General features: G+C 40.9%; 2 protein-coding genes across 3 annotated transcripts; one reads left to right on the top strand and one right to left on the bottom strand.

The window, feature by feature from the left end:
* Positions 1 to 1377: 1377 nt before the first annotated feature.
* Positions 1378 to 13696, bottom strand: gk5 (glycerol kinase 5). 2 transcript variants are annotated; one of them, XM_030403791.1, is made up of 17 exons: positions 13576 to 13696; positions 12938 to 13241; positions 12712 to 12805; positions 11964 to 12039; positions 11700 to 11793; positions 11392 to 11523; positions 10333 to 10408; positions 9950 to 10011; positions 9773 to 9846; positions 7847 to 7907; positions 7345 to 7471; positions 7153 to 7257; positions 6904 to 6998; positions 5953 to 6056; positions 5799 to 5858; positions 5349 to 5482; positions 1378 to 3063 (listed from the first exon to the last, which is right to left on the bottom strand). In XM_030403791.1, the coding sequence occupies exons 2-17, from the start codon at positions 13061 to 13063 to the stop codon at positions 2894 to 2896; spliced, it is 1590 nt and encodes a 529-aa protein (XP_030259651.1). In that variant the 5' UTR covers positions 13064 to 13241; positions 13576 to 13696; the 3' UTR covers positions 1378 to 2893. The 2 variants fall into 2 exon arrangements, with proteins under 2 accessions (XP_030259651.1, XP_030259652.1); XM_030403792.1 differs by having other exon boundaries at positions 12938 to 13686.
* Positions 13689 to 19638, top strand: LOC115573135 (nucleolin-like). Its single transcript, XM_030403789.1, has 15 exons — positions 13689 to 13843; positions 14392 to 14467; positions 14601 to 14738; positions 14927 to 15034; positions 15115 to 15228; positions 15894 to 15965; positions 16054 to 16177; positions 16314 to 16471; positions 16559 to 16688; positions 16851 to 17011; positions 17130 to 17259; positions 17336 to 17541; positions 17648 to 17774; positions 17865 to 18109; positions 19248 to 19638. Exons 1-15 carry the CDS (start codon positions 13829 to 13831, stop codon positions 19304 to 19306), a joined length of 1863 nt encoding a protein of 620 aa, XP_030259649.1. The 5' UTR covers positions 13689 to 13828; the 3' UTR covers positions 19307 to 19638.
* The last annotated feature ends 50 nt before the right edge of the window (positions 19639 to 19688 follow it).

Here is a 19688-nt window from a genome sequence, read left to right as displayed (position 1 = left end):
TTCTCTGCTAATCAGTCTCCGGGAGAGCTTCAGTGCACACACACACACCTACACATGCAAAAGTACACACATGTGAGCAAGCAGCATGTCTGAAGTCCATCAGGATGTGATTTGTGACTGACTGGTTAAGCACACATATTTGGAGCATTTGCCAATCCTTGTTGCTATGGCAATTGAGCACTACTGAAACTAGAATGTGTGTGTGTGTGTCTGTGTCTGTGTGTGTGTGGCAGAGAGAGAGAGAGGGAGAGAGAGAGAAAGAGTACATAGAGTACTTGATTGTAAACAGATGTGTCAAAGTTAACAGAGAGCAACACTTTTTCTGGGAGTGAATCGAGGATGCTGCTTGTTTTACATTCGCACCACCAGCGTATCATTTCATTTCCTACATGTTGGAGCTTGTGCTTTGTCGGTCTGTACACATGCACGTCGTGCCAATAAGTGAGATGAACTGAGAGAGAAGGAGTTATGTGCTCAGAGGCTGAGACACTGACAGGAAAAAACAAGAAAAAAAAGGACAAAAGCTTAACTTCCAACCCTCTTGACACTCCAGCCGAACAATCCCAGTGTGTCACAGAGAGGAGAGAAGAGGGAGTTACATAATGACCCCTGATGCAGGGTTCAGCTCATATGGGGGAGGGGGACCGGAGTAGTGGTCGCATTGCATCCAGTTCCTGCTGTCAGATTGAATTTGTTGCAAGGCAGGGTCCACCACAACTCACAATGCCATACCAAACGCGCGCACACACACACACACACGCACCCCACTTTCATGATTAGTGCGAGAGCCGGCAGAGCTGATTCATGGGCTAGTCCTGTCTGTCTCACTCACTCTAGCACATTTTTCCTCTGTGAAGGCATCCTGCTGCAAGCCAAGCCCACTGGTGAAAAAACAAAAACAAACTGCCCCTTGTTTGAGGGGAAAAGCTGAGACTTGACAGCAAGAATGGAGGGAAATCTTCACTGTATGTATCTGTGCAATGTACAGAAAATGCACTATTTCTGCTCATCCTCTGAGGGGACAGGCACACAAAACTTCCATTGTTTAGGAAAACCCCCTTTTCTGTGCACTCAATTAGCGCCCCCTTCACCATACCAGCACCATGAGCAAGAAAACACACCCCATTTGTTCTCAGTCACTCCATCCGCGAGCTGCCATAGCAACCCTCACAGAGAGGTTGATCACATCAATGGGAAGCAATCCCTGCACTCATCTAACAGCCTGTGTGTGTGATAATTCCCCACGGACAAGACAGCGGCATTTCCCTCGAGTCCATGTGGAGGTTAAACAAAATCCTTCAGGAGGCATCTGTTCACTCTCCACGTCAATGACAACTACTGTACGCAGGAGAAGCCCAAATCACCACCGACGACTGCTCTTCATTAATGTCTTTAATGTCTTCAACATCTGACAAAATACTCGGTAGTTTTAACGCAATTTAGTAACAAAATGAACGATCATACAAATGTATTATTTGTTACTTCCCAGCAGCCTGGGAGGACATTTGCCATTCAAGAACTGAATGAAGTGTTAGAAATGAAATGTCATTTCGAGCTGAGGTGTTAATTCTTGCATTACACACAGTGTCACTTTGCATAACTAATCTCTTAGTATATGTAGAAAAATATTACAGATTTAGGGAAGACCAAAAATACTTAACAACACCCAAATAGCACAGAGATTCACAGTTTACATGTTCATGGTAATTTGTGAGCATTTCTTTGAAATCACAATGTGAAGTATTTGTAAAATTGTCATCACAGTTCATCAGGTCAATAAATGACTTGAGTCAAAACATCATCATCTGACATCATTGTGGCTGTCACCAATGAACATGAGCTAGTAACTGAAATAACAACATGGACTGACAATCAAAACATATTTATGTTTCCTATTTCTGTTTATGGTCAGTTCAATTCATATTTATATCCCTGATCAACTTGTTCATTTATTACAGAGCATGGAGATGATAATCTGTGTTTGAGATGTATGTGAGCGGTCATAAAATGTACAACAGCTGTTATAATCTGCCACATATACGCATAAAAATCCCTCTCACAGTCGACATCAACAAAATATGGAGATGTGTGTTACATACAGCGAGGAAGCAGATCAATATTTCTGAAATACATAAGTCCAGTAGGATTCCCTTGAAGATAGCAAAACATATAGCATCAGTTTTTGTTTTCCAGTTTAAACAATGTAATCATCACACTTGATAATTGTATTCATTTTAAAGATATGTCTCAGTGCTGTTAAAAGTGTATGAATGAATGAAGCTGCTCCAGACATGTGTGACTGGATGTTTTCTCAGGTGGAGCTGACAGGTTAAAATACTTGCCAAGAAACAGCTACATTAAAAAGGAGAAGGCAAATGCCAAAACCATGTGAGTTGAATGTTTGACAATATTTAAAAAAAAAAAAACTAGAATTCTGCCTTCTTTAGAGCTCTTTATATATGGAGGTGTCATGAACAGAAGAATAAGTGCTAGCTCCTTATTCTGGGGCTCCTTTTTAGCATGTGGCATGTGGTTGCTATGGCGAGATCATAAATTACAAAGCTGTAAAGGCAGTCATTAGCGCCCCCATGTGGGAAAATGTACAAATACTATGCCAGCTGGATACAACACTGTCATACGATGAGGCACTGGTGGCTGGAATGAATACAGGATCAACCTCATAAGACTGCTGTGAAGAAATAGTAAAAGGTGTGAGTAGCGTGTGTGTGTGGGTAACAATTCAAGGCTGTGCAGGTGGTGGCGGCACACTGACGGTGCTTTGTGCCGTTCATTACCTGTACAGACATAGCTCATGGTGGCTACGTCTAAAAACAGCTATTTTGTTTGAAACAGAACCGTCTACTTTCACATCTTCCTGTGAGTGCATCCAGTGTCAAGGCTTGTACCAATTCATGGAGCGTCGGAGAGCTCTCTCCCAGCTCTGGAGGACAGGGATGTATTCCCTACTTCTGCTACATGCTCCTTCCTTGTTTGCTCCTCGGGGCAGGAACATCTTGTCAGTGCTCTGCAGCTTCTTTAGCTCTTCTCTGGTCCTCCAGTAGCCTGCAGCGACAGGAAGAACTCTTTAAAAGTGGCTCATGTAAAGGAAGTGCTATAAAATGCAGACTAAATCCCTATTTATACTGGACTTTCCTGCAAATCTGCCATTTTTTTGTCAAGTGCTATTTGCGCGAATATCGGTATCTCTGTGATTTGAGGTCATATATATAGATCACATATATATTTCTTTTAACACCTGCTCATGATTTGTTGAACATAAGTCAACAGCTGTGATGTGAGATCGGTGTTTAAAATGAGTGATTACAGAAGGTCAGCAGCCACAACAACAAGTTACTTGATCTAAATGGGCTGGACGTGTATTTACGCATGTAACACATGAAGAAAGTTGGCAAAACAACTCTAAACTACATTAGTCAAGGGCAACAGACGCTGCATGTCTGAAATGTTGATGTTACGCAGAGCCTTGACCTAATCATATCCGGGGATCATGTCAGTAAATACAAGTAAAAAATACACACAAGACTCTGCTTATCCTGAGAGAATGCATTACACTACACACAGACGTGGGGGGTACTGTCTAAATCACATGAGGTCACGAGTAGGGACGAGTATGTGCTCAAATACACTGCTAAACAACGGAAGGAAATGGTGTATCGCCACAACACTATCAGCTGCTGAATCCACTGAAGAAGCATTAGGAACTAATGCTTCACAGATTTATTCAGCCATCAGCACCACCTGCCTTTGGCCTGTTAGAAAATAACTGACGAATCCATCTCCAGTGTTTGATTTAATTAAGCACTGACTAATGTATAATAATCTAATTACGTAATGTGAATAATTACATGGAAAGCAGGTTACATAAGAAACAGCAAGGCATTTCATTTCGCTTTCTCTGCCAGCACCAAGACTAAAAATAGGACTTTTGATCAGAACCTTTTCAAATGTAACAATCAATAGACAGTCAATGTCACGACTGAGTGTTGTAATATTTTTAGAGGAAAAACAAAGAGCCACAGTGAGAGTGAAGAGAAACGTTAAAGTGTCTTACTGCTCGACGCAGCTGCTTTTCATTTCTCCACTTATCTCCACATTGCAACGTTTGAGCTGAGCAGTCTCTTTAAGAAACAAAGCTTCAGTTCAGATTTTATTATCCCTCCTGCTCCAAAAGTATAGTATTGGCACAAACTCACTTTTCAACAGGCGTGGGCACTATATGGTTTCTGTCACAGTCACTGGTATCAGGTTGTGTCAAAAACTTCCACATCTATGGATATTAACCCCCCAACAACTGGGTAACTAACAAAATTGGAACCTGTAGGTTTTGTCATTTTCTGTCTATTGTAGCACGCTGAAGCAAGGTCGGAGTATTAACTATTAAGGAACAATCAAGAGAAACTGTTTGATCGTTCAGCCTTGTTTACAACTGATAGATTAATAATCACAGTAGTAAGTTACGGTTGGAAACCGGTTCTCCCACTGTTGTTTGTGCAACTATATACCGCAAAATAAGCTCAGCTGGCTCCGTTGTTAATGTTACATGAAAGCTCCTGCTGCTCCGTAAACTCGCCAGCATGTGTGTTTGTTGCCACTATCTGTAAATCTACTTGACAGACAAGCCCTGTAATACACTATGATGACTATTGTATTCCCATAAATATACAGTACTTTGGGTTTTCTAAAAATAAATGCTTTTGAGATGATCATTTGAGGGAATGATACCTAATTTGGATTCCTATTTGAAGCTAATAAACACACTTTTTGTTTTTAAACCTTTTTTTGTATCTTAACACATGAAGACCTATGGTGTCTATTTCAAATGCATTCAAAAACTGAAGTCCTTAGACAACACCTCCTAAAACCTAGCGGTTTTATAAAAAAACTTGACAGATTTGTCAGCATTCTTTAGAACCTTTATTAATCAGCCTCTGGCACAGATAGAGGCTTGAAATTAAAACCAGCTAAGAGCTAAATACTAAGCTCTTAGCTAAGAGCTTTCATTTGAAATGGATTTGCTCTGATGTTCATGAACAAATCAATGTCTTTAAAATGACAACATCATCCAAAACACACTCACATCGCATCAGGTCCCAAATGGAAAAATATGCAAACGTTGAATCTGGTATTAATGGGTTAATAGACGTATGTTTCCTTAAACATCCCTGTTAAAATTTCATAATGTGATATAATACCATCAACGCACACACACAAAAAAAGACTGTGATCCAAATTTTAGTTTCCACAGCTCACCCCTGTTTTCCAAAACAAACACAAAAGTCTCAAACCATAGCTATAATAATGTACATGTTGAGTGTGTGTCTGCATACCGATTCCAAGACCAGCGACAAAAGCAGCCCCCAAACACGACATTTCAAGGTGTTGGGGTCTCGTCACTTTTCTACCAAACAGATCTGCAGTCAGCTGCATGACGAAGTCGTTGGATGAAACACCGCCATCCACCCTGAGACAGAAGGAAAGAGCACTCAATTACACCACAACTCACTTTACCGTAACAGTATAGGAGAAACAGACACCCATAATGCATTGCCAATAAATCCTGAACTGCATTAGTAGAGGCAGGGTACACAGGAGTCCATTCTGTTACACCCAGTCTGCTGGCTAAAATCCAAGACCTACATTCAGATATTGCACTGTGAGCTGGAAAGTCAAAGCCAAGAGTTAAATGTCTGCAGTCTGTTTAGTCTTTTTCACGCGTGCAGCAAACTTACCTGATTACACTCAGACACTGATTCACTTAGTGGATGAGATAACTGTACCTGATCTTCGTGATGGGAATGCGTGTTTCTCTCAGCATTGTTTCATAAAGCTGATTGTTCCTGTGAATAAGAAGAGGAGTACAAGGAGACAATATCAGTAAGCATGAATAAGAATGAATGGTGAAGAAGTTTAAAGCTCTTTAAAATGGCTCACCTGAAGGCTACAGACTCCAGAATGGCACGGACCAGGTGACTCTTAGTGGTGGATGGTTTGAGGCCCATGAGGGAGGCGCAAGCTTTGGGATCATTCAGAGGAGCCTTTGGATAATTGAAGTAAACACACAACATGTCAATATGTGATAAACTGACCTGATAAAAACTTATTAATATACATTTATGAAATGTTCGTAATATCCTTTGCGTTAAAGTGAAACTCTAAGATTGCAGCTATACTATCTTCCATGTTTAATGTATGTATGTAGCTCCTGATTATAAAAAGAACAATAGAGAACTGATTTTGCCATCATATTGCATATAATCTAAAATCATAGGACACACACTTACAAAAGCCAGTTCACAATGGAGGGCAGAGAAAAAAAGAGACATAACCATATTACACACACACACAGACACACAGAAAAAACACCAACAGAAAAATAAATCAATGCCAGTAGTGGTTGAAAATCTAACAGTAGTACAAGTGAACAAAATACACCGATCAGCCAAAACGATTAACCACCAACAGGTGCAGTGAATAACACTAATCATCTACGTTCATGATGCAGTGTCCTGCTGGGAAACCTTGGGATTCATGTGGACGCCACTTGACATCTGATCTACGTTGGGGCCTCCAAAGATCAGCCTTGCTCCGCGATGTCCCATGGATACTTGATTGGATTGGAATCTGGGGAATTTGGAGGCCAGGTCAACGCCTGGAGCTCATGAGGGGGTATACTTGGTCTGCAATGGTGTTGGGTGGTTTGTGCATGTCAAGTGTCATCCACATGAGTACCAGGATGCAAGGTTTCCAAGCAGAACACTGCAGCGTTACTAGAAGATTATTTTTGTTGTTCATTTCACCTGTCAGTGGTTTTAATGTTTTGGCTGATTCTGTGTTTATAAAAGCAAATACATGACCCGACGCAGATCCACATGAGCTTCGTACCTGCAGACCACTGAAGGAGGGAACGAAACACACGCCGTCTGAGTCACTGACACTATATGCCATGGCACTGGTGTCTTTAACGTCAGAAAACAGTTCTGCAGCAACACACGCACACACACACAATTTTTTAAACATGGATAACATAAAATGATTTGGGCTGATCACATGTTGCTATAAACCTTTCAACTATCTCTAAAAATTCCCTGCAAATAACAAAATATAGTGAATTGTACACCTCTCAACACTTACCCAGCTCCTGTGCCCATTTGATGGCAGTGCCTGTGTCTGCAGCGTTGCCCTCGGCCAGATACACCACCTCTGAGCCGATCTTCCAGCCCACCACAGGATACAAACCTACAAGAGGACAAAGACTGACTCATAACGTGCCCGTTAGTACACATCTGGATAGGATCATCTTAATGTGTGTGTGGGTCTCTTTACCTGCTACGGACGTGTGTGGTTTGCTCTCGGTGTTGATGTTCATGAAGGTGCCTGTTCCCATGGTGATCTTGACATCGCCAACGTCAAAGCAGCACTCTCCAAACATGGCTGCCTGCTGGTCCGCCATCTATAGCAGCGGGACAGAGAAGGACATTCATTTGTTGTGAAAACAAGTACTCTTAACAGGTTTGGTCTCATCTGTGCAACAATGGTGTCTTATGGTGTCCAAAAAAGGACACTCCAAGTCTGAATAAGAGGAAGACCCTGTGTCACTCAAAGCTTCAATATCTCACCATACCATTACACTCTCTCCTCCTGAAGAAGAGCCACGTGTTCACTGCCGCTAATTACCTAAATAACCCTGCTTAACTTTCGTTTTATAACATAATTGCAGTGATCAACTTGGACAGGCTGGCATGAACACAATCAGATAGTTCTAATGAAAGTTTTTGATCTTAGTCACACAGATAACAGAGTGCATGAACCCACCCTGACCACTCACCACTGACATGATGGGAATTGGCACCCCGAAGATAGACGGGTCGGTGGAACCAAAGTCATGGCTGGTGGGTCATATGGGTGAAATCAGAGACAATGCATCATCACACACTCTTCTTCAGTTCTCTATTGTACAACTGTAAGCCATCGAAGACTGGGAATGAGAGACTATTTTCTTTTAACCTTATCACTATACAGGAGTGTGCACCTTGCTTGTGACGTGGCCAGATGTTAACATTAATGGATAGCTAGATTACCATCAGCTAGCCTCTCGTCCATGAGTAGAAGAACAGACCTGACGCAACTTATTCAATCAACTGAATTGTCTTTACACAGTTGATTTGTTGGATCAGGGTCAGTTGATTGAATAAGTCGAGTCAGGTGTGTTCTTGCTTGGTTGGAATGAAAAACCTGCAGCCACAGCGGCCCTTTACTGGATCAGTTTGAGACCACTGCTCTAAGCAGTGATACCTTGGCCGGTGCAGTCCGGTTGAAAGAAAATAGTTAAAAACTTAAACTGCTTTTAACAAGGTCTATGGATTGTTGTGAGTAAATGGGTCATGATTTCTGTAAAAAGACACCGCAGTTTAGTTTTTGAAAATGTAAAGAGTGTCATCTAGTTCTAGACATCTCTATGGCCTATAAAATAAAAACTTGGTAAAAAAACAATATCAATGGATAAACAACACTAAGAGGTAAGAGGAGACATACACTATATTGCCAAAAGTATTGGTTCACCTGCCTTGACTCACATATAGACTGAAGTGACATCCCATTCTTAATCCATAGGGTTTAATATGACGTCGGTCCACCCTTTGCAGCTATAACAGCTTCAAATCTTCTGGGAAGGCTTTTCACAGGGTTTAGAAGTGTGTTTATGGGAATTTCTGACCATTCTTCCAGAAGCGCATTTGAGATGTCACACACTGATATTGGACAGGAAGACCTGGCTCTCAGTCTCCGCTCTAATTCATCCCAAAGGTGTTCTATCAGGTTGAGGTGAGGACTCTGTGCAGGCAAGTCAAGTTTATCCACTCCAAACTCTCTCATCTATGTATTTATGGACCTGCTTTGTGCGCTGGTGCACAGTCACGTTGGAACAGGAAGGGGCCATCCCCAAACTGTTCCCACAAAGTTGGGAGCATGGAATTGTCCAACATGTCTTGGTATGCTGAAGCATTCAGAGTTCCTTTCACTGGAACTAAGGGGCCAAGCCCAGATCCTGAAAAACAACCCCACACCATAATCCCCCCTCCACCAAACTTTACACTCTGCACAATGCAGTCAGACAAGTACCGTTCTCCTGGCAACCGCCAAACTCCATCAGATTTCCAGATAGAGAAGCGTGATTCTTCACTCCAGAGAACGCGTCTCCACTGCTCTAGAGTCCAGTGGCGGCGTGCTTTACACCACTGCATCCGACGCTTTGCATTGCACTTGCAGATGTATGGCTTGGATGCAGCTGCTCGGCCATGGAAACCCATTCCATGAAGCTCTCTATGCACTGTTCTTGAGCTAACCTGAAGGCCACATGAAGTTTGGAGGTCTGCAGTGATTGACTCTGCAGAAAGTTAGCAACCTCTGCGCACTATGCGCCTCAGCATCCACTGACCCTGCTCCGTCATTTTGCGTGGCCTGCCACTTTGAGGCTGAGTTGCTGTCATTCCTAATCGCTTCCACTTTGTTATAATACCACTGACTGAATTCACTGAGCTCCTGAGAGCAACCCATTCTTTCACAAATGTTTGTAAAAACAGTCTGCATGCCTAGGTGCTTGCTTTTATACACCTGTGGCCAAGGAAGTGATTGGAACACCTGATTTCAATTATTTGGATGGGTGAGTGAATACTTTTGGCAATATAGTGTATGTATTTTTTATTTAGGGGTGAACTGTTCCTTAGTTGGTATTCGAAGGAAATGGTTGACTCACCCTGTGTTTTCTACTTTGGGGAAAATGGAGAGAGGCAGAGAGACCAGCGAGCAGAGAAATCCACTCCAGCACATCTGTAATAAAGTTACATGATAGTGATATAAAAAAACTAAACAAAAAAAGAAACAAAACCTCACATCACAGAAACAGTGAATACACACAATACATATGCCACACCTGATAGGAGTCAAAAATTCCTGTTGCACTGGCATTTGAGTAGTCTGTAGCGTGGACTTGTCCTAGAAATAGATACAGTGGAGAATTTATATGCTTTAAAAAATTCACCCCCCCCCCCCAAAAAAAACCTGTTTGAGCTGCTGCTCATTTTTCTCAACTCCCCCTCTCTCAGAGGAGTTAGCACAAACATTTCTGAGGAATTTCAGCCAATCTGTGATGCAATAGATTTGGGAATAAAGAGCATTCTGTCTGGGTCTTAACATCCTGTTTGACACTGTATGAACTGAAACCCTCTTGACTAATAATATCTTACTGAACACTTTTCAAATGGAAGTTTGTAATTGGGAGAGGGCAGTCACACGAGCTCCACTTGCTAAACGCACCTTTTGTGAGTTTGAACAAGAGCCAGGTGTCTATTGTTCCAAAGCAGCATTTTCCCTCAGCTACAGCTTGACGAACCTGGAACGAAGAAAGAAATATGATGAGGCTGAAAAGAGAAGGGAGGGCTGTGCTGATAATACGGCCTCTCCCAATTTGCTTTTGTTTTCCATTTTATTATTGACCCTTTAAAACCTGCAGCTTGGGAAGGTTATACTCATTGTGCATTGTACCAGGATTATTGGTATGACAGGGAGTTTGTTTTGAAAATGCCCACAATAACTGGAAAGATATTTAAATATATTTACAATCAATTACTTGCTTGCCAAACATTCTCTGGTTCCAGCTTCTCAAATGTTAGGGTCTGCTGCTTTCTCTTTCATCATAGCTAATACAGATTGAAGAGTTTGGGGATTTGGACTTTCGCTTTGGCACAACAAGCAATTTGAAGACGTCACACTGAGCTTCAGGAAATTGTGATGACCATTAACTCCATAAACCAAGCAAAATCTTCACTACTCACTATTGCTGTTTTCATAGTTTCATTTAACTGCTTTAAACACTGCTTCAGATGAGCAAACACCAGATATGTGGACTTGTTTTGATGAACTGCAACTTGTCTTGACAGAAAAAGAGATTTAACTTGGACTTAGAAGTTGAAGACTCATTACTAGACAGTTGAATATGAAATATTCTATATATATGTGTATATATTTAAAACATTCAACTTGTCAATATTTCAAGTGCTTCTGATTAAAACTGCATTTTATTAAACTTTTATAAAGTTATTTGTTTTGTGTTTGATTACATTTATTAGATTGAATAGTAATATACATTTATTGTCATACCTTTTGAACAGGATAGATAAATTGGCCAATAATATTGTTTTTTAGACAGGTACTTATACATTGTCGTTTTTCTTTATAGAGACTGTATACTGCAGTTAAAACACACACGCGCGCGCACGCACGCACGCACACACACACACACACACACACACACACACACACACACACACACACACACACACACACACACACACACACACACACACACACACACACCTGCGTGTAGTGTCTTAGAGCCCAGGCAAGGCGAAAGGTGACATGCTGAGTGGAGAAGACGATAAGACTCGCTGCAAGCAACCGCTTCTGTCTGGTCAGGAAGTAGAGCAGCTTCATCGCACCATGGATTGACTGAGGTTGTTGAAACAATCAAAGCCATATTGTATGAAGAGACATTATGATTTCCCACTGTCAAATCACATTTTTAGCAAGGCCACTTTCAAACAAACAAGTTCTAATATTTTAGCTTTTCTCTTCGAACTTCCAACTTAACATGAAAGGTGGAGATGCAGAGCACAAAGACTCACTTTCATGGTGCAGGATCTGTTCCAGGACTTCACGAGGTCTGCAGCCCTCTGATCCTGCCAGCTGATGAAGTTATGGAAAGGAACCCCAGTTTTCCTGTCAAAGTGAACAACGGGGAGCGAGATGAACCTATGACATAAAAGAACTAGACGAAGACTGGTAAAAAAAAAGGTGTGCTACAGTGGTTCTCTTTCAGTTTTCCTTCAAGTCATATGGACTTTATTTGATATAGAGTACTGTAACTTGATTAACTGATTTAATTTTACCTGTCCCATGTTGTGAAGGTGGCTCGCTGAGTGGAAATGCCAAGAGCCTCTATCTGACGCATTTGCACGCCTGCATCTACATTGTGTGCAAAGCAGCACAAGCATTCACATTAAAGCAGGATTGTAACGGTATGAGATTTTCCAGTATGATCACAATCACAGAAAATATCACAGTTTTATGGTTTCACAGTATCACAGTGTTATACATTATATATCACAGATATTATAATGTATAATGAGCCTTTAAGGAAAGGAAACAAAGACTTTAATTCTAATAATTATTTCACAAAAAATTATGTCCATTATGTGCAACACCGTAGATAAGCAAATGCACAAAGTATAATAACCATTAATTTTCATACCATGGTTTACCTTGAAACTGGTATATTGCTGCAACCCTATAATTAAGGGGTTATAGAGATTATTATATTTTTAGGGGCAAAACAAAACTTCTAAGTGAATCAATGTCTTCATACATTTATTAAGAAAGCCACAACAGAGTTCAAGGTTTCAAACTCTCAATGGCGAAACAATAACTTCAGTCTATCCAGCTATCCTATTTCACAACAAGGTTTTTTTTTTCAAACCAAAACGTTGTGTTAGTCATCTACATGCTGTCGTAAAACAGAACAAACTGGAAATTTTACAAACTGGTAACATATTTGTCATAGGGCGTGGCAATTAACGTGTAAAATCAATTAGTGCGCTTGTTGACAGATGACCTCAGGAGGAACTGATGCACCTGTACCTTGCACAGCTCCCTTGACAACAGTGATAAACCCTCTCCATATTTCCCCTGGGTCCATCTCCACATGTCCCACCTCTGGATACAAGGGGACAACCTGGAGAAACGTGACCAGGATAAGAAAAAATAAAGATCAGCCTCTGAATAATCCATAATGCTTGTGTACGTTTGTGATTAAAATAGCTGATGTCATTTTAGCCCAAAAGCACAGTGAGAAGATGATGAATACCTTGTCGGTGCATGACCCTCGGATTTGTGCTTCCTTGTCGTAGACGTGACATCTGATTGAAGTCGTCCCGACGTCCACCGCCAAAACGAAACTTTCCTTATTGAAACCGTTCCTTTGAGTCCCCATTGTAGTGAAGCTTATCCCGATGCTCCTCAAATCAGTCCCACGTCCTCCATGATCAGCTCATAATGGTCTTGTTTACAGCCTGGATGGTTGACGTGACCCGATAATACCTTATCTGCCCCGGGTGAGCTGCCGCGTTGAAGCTCGACCTTCGGACCGCGAGTTCTTCGTAGTTCAGTACCTGTTACAGTCAACACGCTGCTTCAGTTAACGTTAGGTCCTCACGCGTGAGGACTAAACACACACTATGTGAAAAACATGACGAGGTTCAGTTGAGGTAATGAGCAGCAACATGCAACACTTCAAAGTGAGTTTCTTTTTCTCTGGAGTCCGGTGGAGCTCCACTATAGAGCATAGCTGAAGGGGGAGTACACCAACTCAAGAGTTAAGTTAAGCTAATTGGCTACTTGGCTAGCTGTCAGGAATTTCAATTTGAGCGCTTACTAGCTTCGAAAAATACCTCCCTATATGCTTTCCCCCCTTCGAAATATTGTTCACTATTACCCAATAATTACCCAGAATTTGTTCATAGCAGTGTAGTCCGGGAACTAGTCACAAGTCTATGTGGATGACGTTAAACAGGATCCGCTTTTGCTAACTCGCATGTTGCTTACCAAAAAAACCCGCGGGCACCCGTAGTACACCACGCACATGCGCAGTGCGTTTTGTAAAACAGTCGCATGTGGATGTTTTTAGGTCGACACACGTGTATTTATCGGCTTGGACTCTGTGTGCCAGCCTGTGATTGTGTGATATTATAACAGAAATATGGCAAAGACAGAAGTAAGGATGACGTTACATTACATGTCTATTTACATGGCTTCAGCGTGCATAAAGTAGATTGTTTACGCTGTCGGTTGTTTGGACATAGCTTAAAACTAACTTACGTTAGCTGTTAGCTTACAGTTGACCGGAGTCTCATTTCTAACTACAAGCCCTGTTTTAAGTGGTTAATTTACCACTGGACAACGCGTCAGTTATTGTACAATCATTATTATACAGCTGTTGTACAATTGTGTTATTGTAGCAATGCTATTACATTTAACTCTCAAATAGTGCTGGATTAGAGGTCGACTAATCGATTAGCTGTTTCATAGACATGAATGACATTTATTTTGGGAGACTACCATTCTTTCGCTTGTTCAAGCCTCAGAACATAAGAATTTTCTGCTTTTATTCTCTATATAAGTATATTTTTTATATGTTGTGAGTTTGCACACAAGTGATTTGAAGACATCAGCTTTGGGCTAACCCTAATGATACATGTTAAAGATAATTGACAAAATAATCAAGGTTGAGGTCAAAACGTCATAAATGTATATATATTTCAGGAGACGAAACAAAGAAAAAGACAAAGCAAAGTTGTCAACAAGGAAGCTGTAGATGGAGAGGACAACAGTAACCCTGGTAAGTCTTTTCCTTGAAATGACTAAGTATAAAATGAATATGACTGTTTGGATGAAACAACTTGAACAACCACATTACAGATGATGTCGAAATGAAATTCTGAGCTGTGCCAGTAACACATTTGCATCTTTAGATCCTCAGAAGGACGATGTGATTGAAGTAAAAGGAAGTGCGTCTAATGTGAGTGTGTCCTGGGACGAGAAGAATGGGGAAGGAGCGGTGGATGACTCAGAAAAGACAACTGATGCCAGTGGTCAGATGATGGATAGCGGTAAAAATTATTACTAGTGCATCTCATTTATTCAGAAACAGAAGATTACTTCCATTACGCAGATGTTGTGTTGAATTTATCGTTTGGTTTTAAAGTGATACTCCACCCAAAACTCTATCTCAAGTTTGAAACACCCTGCTGTACACCTGAGTGATGTCTTTAAATCAAATCTTGACTATTTTTACAAGGTGAACACACTCCGATCATCTCGTCAGCTGATGCAGTCAGCAGCACGGAGGTCTCTCCCAGTGAGGCCACAGAGACAAACATAAAGGAAGAGACGCAGGAATCCGGAGGTACTACATATAAGACACCACATAACATGTGTCTTAATGTGAAATTGTGAACGGCGCCAGTGACGTGTCTTTCTCTTTAGACTGTCAGATGGACATCACTGTTGGAGAAAGAGAAAGTACAATCGCTGTAACCTGGGAGAAGAAGAATGAGGAAGGAGCGCGTGATAAACAGATGATTGTTAAAGAGACAAAAGGTAAGAATGTCTCCAAGAGCTAATAATGAAAGAGTTGTCAATAATAAAGCTGTCTTCCTGTTTTGTTTTTACTCTCTTACTGTCTTGCTTCAAAAATAGTTTTTCACAGCAATCTCTTCCCCAATGACATGTAATGTGGATGAGTCTCCTCTTAGTGGCGCTATAGCAATATACTTAAAAGTACACGCCTAATGACTTCAAAAGTTTTACCAAAATGTACACACAGATGATTCTTTCATGTGATGCAGCTGCTGGAATCCTTGAAGTCCTTCAGTCATATTATTACCAAAAGAAAACCCTGTTAAACAAGTAAAGGCCTCACACTCGTCTATAACGTGTCGAAGCCTTAACTCAACTTTGCGTAGATAATCTTTAGACAAATTATTTTTATATATTTTGCATAACAAAATATGGTTCAAATTGGTTTACTGTAAATGCTCCTGTAAACATTTTCTATCATATCTGATGGAGTGTTTAGTTGATATTTGTGAAATTACTGTAATTTACGGCATAAATAAAAGTGCTAGATGACTTAGGATGTCTTGAATCTTATTTTTAGAAGTTAATTAATGAAATAAGTGTCTTAATGGGAGAAGTGAAGGATCCAACACTCCGATGAGAGACCAGACATCACACACACTGATAACATTTTCCGTTGATTGCAGTAAAAGGGAAACGGAAGGTGGACTCTACCGTTGATACCTCTCCATCGAAGAAAACTAAGCTCATCAATGACGGTAAGAGCTCAAATAAGACGGACTGCTAATTGCTTTGTGCTGTAACGCGTCTAATGGTCTCACACGTAACAGTTTTATCTTTTTGCAGGTTTCTGTCTTTTTGTTGGCAACCTGAACACCTCTAAGAAATTTGAAGACGTCAAGGATTCGTTAGCGAATTTCTTCATGACACAAAGTCTCCTGGTTCAAGACATCAGATTAGACCGGTCCAAGTGAGTACGCTGCTTAACGTGAGCTTTAATCATCAGGTCCATTTGTCTCATCCTCTTGGAATTAATATTGCTGCTCCTTAAAATACAAAATTACCTTAAAAGTAATGTTATGCTGTTTTTTTTTTGTTTTTTTAAGAAAACATGCACACGTAGATTTGGCCTCAGAGATGGACTTGACCAAAGCTTTGACGTTAAATGGAGAGATGGTACTCGACAAGCCGATGAAGATCGACAAAGCAAAGGTCAAGGATGCGGAAAAGGTGAAAGTGAAAGTTTCACCTGCGGACAAAAAAGGTAACTCGACTGGATCTAATAATTCTGTTACGCATGAATTTAAAGTTGTAGTTACTCATGTTGACTTGAAGACTGTCCCACTTTCAGCATCCATAGATGCCAAATGTCTGTTTCTGAAGAACCTCCCGTACACCGCAACAAAACAAGACATTATGAAAATCTTCCGCAAAGCCGTCAATGTGAGGTTTCCTGGTGGAGCTGAAGGCCCAAGCAAAGGGTGAGGGTATTAAAAAGCTTCCTCTGTGTACAGATCAGCAGGACGTGCATTATTGGTTATATTAAATAAGGCAGTGGTGAAAAAATAAAATGTGCATTTAATATGATAGAAATCACACATTTTTGTAATCTGTACTTAAATAATTTCTTCATATTTCAACAGTATTGCCTTTGTGGAGTTGAAAAGCAAAGCAGTTGCTAAGAAACTACTGCAGAAAAAACGAGTTTTCAAGATACAAGACCGGGTTTTGACTGTCGACTCTGTAGGAGAAGCAAAAAAGCCTCAAGCGGCCACAGCTAAAGATGACAACAAAAAAACGAGAGGTAAATCACTTGGTACTAAAGCTATTAAAATGTTTTCAAATCTTTTTGGATTATTCAGTTAAATCTGAGCTTAGCAATTGTCCCTTTATTGATGAAAGATCTTTCTTCTTCCTCACAGCTGCAGCTCCTCCAAATAACACATTATTTGTAAGCAATTTGTCTTTCGATGTGAACGTAAAGAAACTGAGGAGCGTCTTTCAGAAGGCTGTTGAGATCACCGTGCCGAAAAGCAAAGGCAAAGCAAGGGGGTAAGTACATCAACACCAGCCTTTCTTCGACCCAACGGGGAAAGTATTTTATATTAACTTCTGTAATCCTCTGCAGATTTGCGTTTGTGGAGTTTAGGACTGTGGCAGATGCTGAAGAGGCCTTACAGTCCACCCAAAACATGAAGCTCCTGGAAAGGGAGGTCAAGGCACAATTCTACGACTCGCAAGAGAAGACAGAGAAGGTGAAAGAGAAGTCGGAGAAGGCGGAGAAGGCGAAAGAGAAGGCGGTGAAGGCGAAAGAGAAGGCGGAGAAGGTGAAAGGTATGTGGGATTGAGCACATCGATACTCAAGTGTAAGTGAAGTCAGTTTGAGCCATGATAAGTCATGAAAATCGTGACACCACCGTTGTTTTTCCCCCCTCTTTAGTCCTGACAACCACTCTGGTCGTGTTGGGCCTCACCCAGAAAACGTCTGCAGAGACTCTGAAAAGTGCTTTTGAAGGGGCGACCAGTGCCAGAGTCATCCTAGATAAAGAGACAGGAGCCTCAAAAAAGTGAGAAGCATAAAGTTGTCTTTCTTTTTTTAAATTATTCTTCTCAAATTCTGCTTTACACTCGCATAATTTACATCACATTTTCCTCAGATATGGTTTTGTGGACTTTGAGAGTGAAGAAAGCTGCAAAGCTGTCAAAGAAGCCATGGAGGACTGTGAGATAGACGGCAGCAAAGTGACTGTTGCTTATGCAAACCCCAAGGGAGTAAAAGGTACCAGCGGAGGCCTGGCGGGGCGTCCTGCAGGTCAGAAGGCTGCTGCCCGAGGTGGGCACAAAGACAAAGGTGGAAAAGCCGGCAGAGGGAAAGGCGGCAAAGGGAAAGTCAGCAGAGGAGGTAACAGACTTTAAATAGCATGTTAAAGTCTCTATTTTTCACAAGAGCTCGACAGAGGGTGGGATATAATTTCAAGCCATAGTAATCAATATTTCTTATATTAACAATGGATCATGTCGGAACCCATCTCCTATTGTCTGACAACAATTAATCCAACAAGGGGGGTGGATAGAGTGTCAGATTTACAGATAATAGATAACCAGGCCAAAAGTTCCTCTTCCATGTGCCAGTCAACGCTCACAGTCAAAAAGAAACCAGAAGAAGAAACCCTTTTTCTTTTCTTTTTACCCGCAACATTTCTGCATTGGTTTACTGTTTAGATCTCACTGCTCTCAACCTCAACTCAAGCTCGTTTTCAGCCGACGCAGGCAACTGCTCCGATACAACACTTTTTGCTTCTTTCCCAGAGCTGAACAGAGAGGCACGCAGTCACAGTTAGCGGCCATCTAGGTCGAGTATTGAGCATTTAAAAGTGCCAGATAATATCCCTCTGGAGCTGGTGAAATTATTCAGGTGAACAGAAACTTGACGCCAGATGAATGCTACTGTTGCTCCTGGTCTGCTCGATATTTTTATAAGTAATTGATGGCTAGCGTGTAAGCCCCAACAAGTCAATTCAATTTAATAAAAAAACAACTTCTTTTGTACCCGGGTGAAAGGCACGTGGAGTAGTTGTACATGGACACAAAACAGGTCAGATAGAATAAATAGGCTGAACGAGCTAAGTATGATATTTACAGTATTTACATGAGCTGCAAAGTGGCACTGAGGCTGGTTAGGCTGTGCAATTAAGAGGCAGCAGCAAGTTAGTGCAGATGTGTATTGTGATAAAATGTGTATATTGTAAATTGTGGTAATATTACATAATACGTGAATACTGAGTTTACAGCTCTTTATGAGCATCCTAAAATAAACAATCAGTAAACCACAGCTTTACGTAGCACCGTCTTCTTTGGAAGTTTGTTTCAGAAAATATTTCATGTTGGTTTTCTTAAAAAATAACTATGTTTTATTCTTGGCTAGTGTTCCAGAAATTGTAATGGTGTTCTACTGTTTACTGTCTTGATTCTGTTTTTACCAGGTTTGGTTGGATTTTGATGGTTTTTGAGTAAAAATTTCAACCTTTTTTTTCTCACAGGTAAAGGACACGGAGCTGGCAAACGGAAAGCAGTGAAAAAAGGGGGAAACAAAGGATAAATAATTTATCCTGGGAAAAGTTGTAAAGATTTTTCTGTGTGTCTTTTTACCCTGAAGTGTGTATGAGCTGAAGACTCTTCAGAGTCTGGTTGAATGTACTGACAGATGTGTACACTATATTCAAAGTCCTGCCTGATTGTAGGACATTTTTACACCTTGTATTATCAGCTGACATATTTTCCACTTTAAACTATCGATTCCATGATCGAATGAAAACATATTAAAGAACCCTGACTTTGTCTAACATGATGATTTTGCTGTTTGAAAGGCTGATTGAGGTTTCATCCATGTGTGATTTTCTAATGTGAAGATAAACGTATTTTAAATCCAAACCAGCTGTGTTGTTGAGTCTCCTTTAAACTAAAAGCTGACCCAGGACCTG

The sequence above is a fragment of the Sparus aurata genome, chromosome 21, assembly GCF_900880675.1.
Source record: "Sparus aurata chromosome 21, fSpaAur1.1, whole genome shotgun sequence".
Taxonomy (NCBI): Eukaryota; Metazoa; Chordata; class Actinopteri; order Spariformes; family Sparidae; genus Sparus; species Sparus aurata.
Note: the sequence above shows the minus strand (reverse complement) of the source record. Positions and strands in the feature narration are given on the sequence as shown.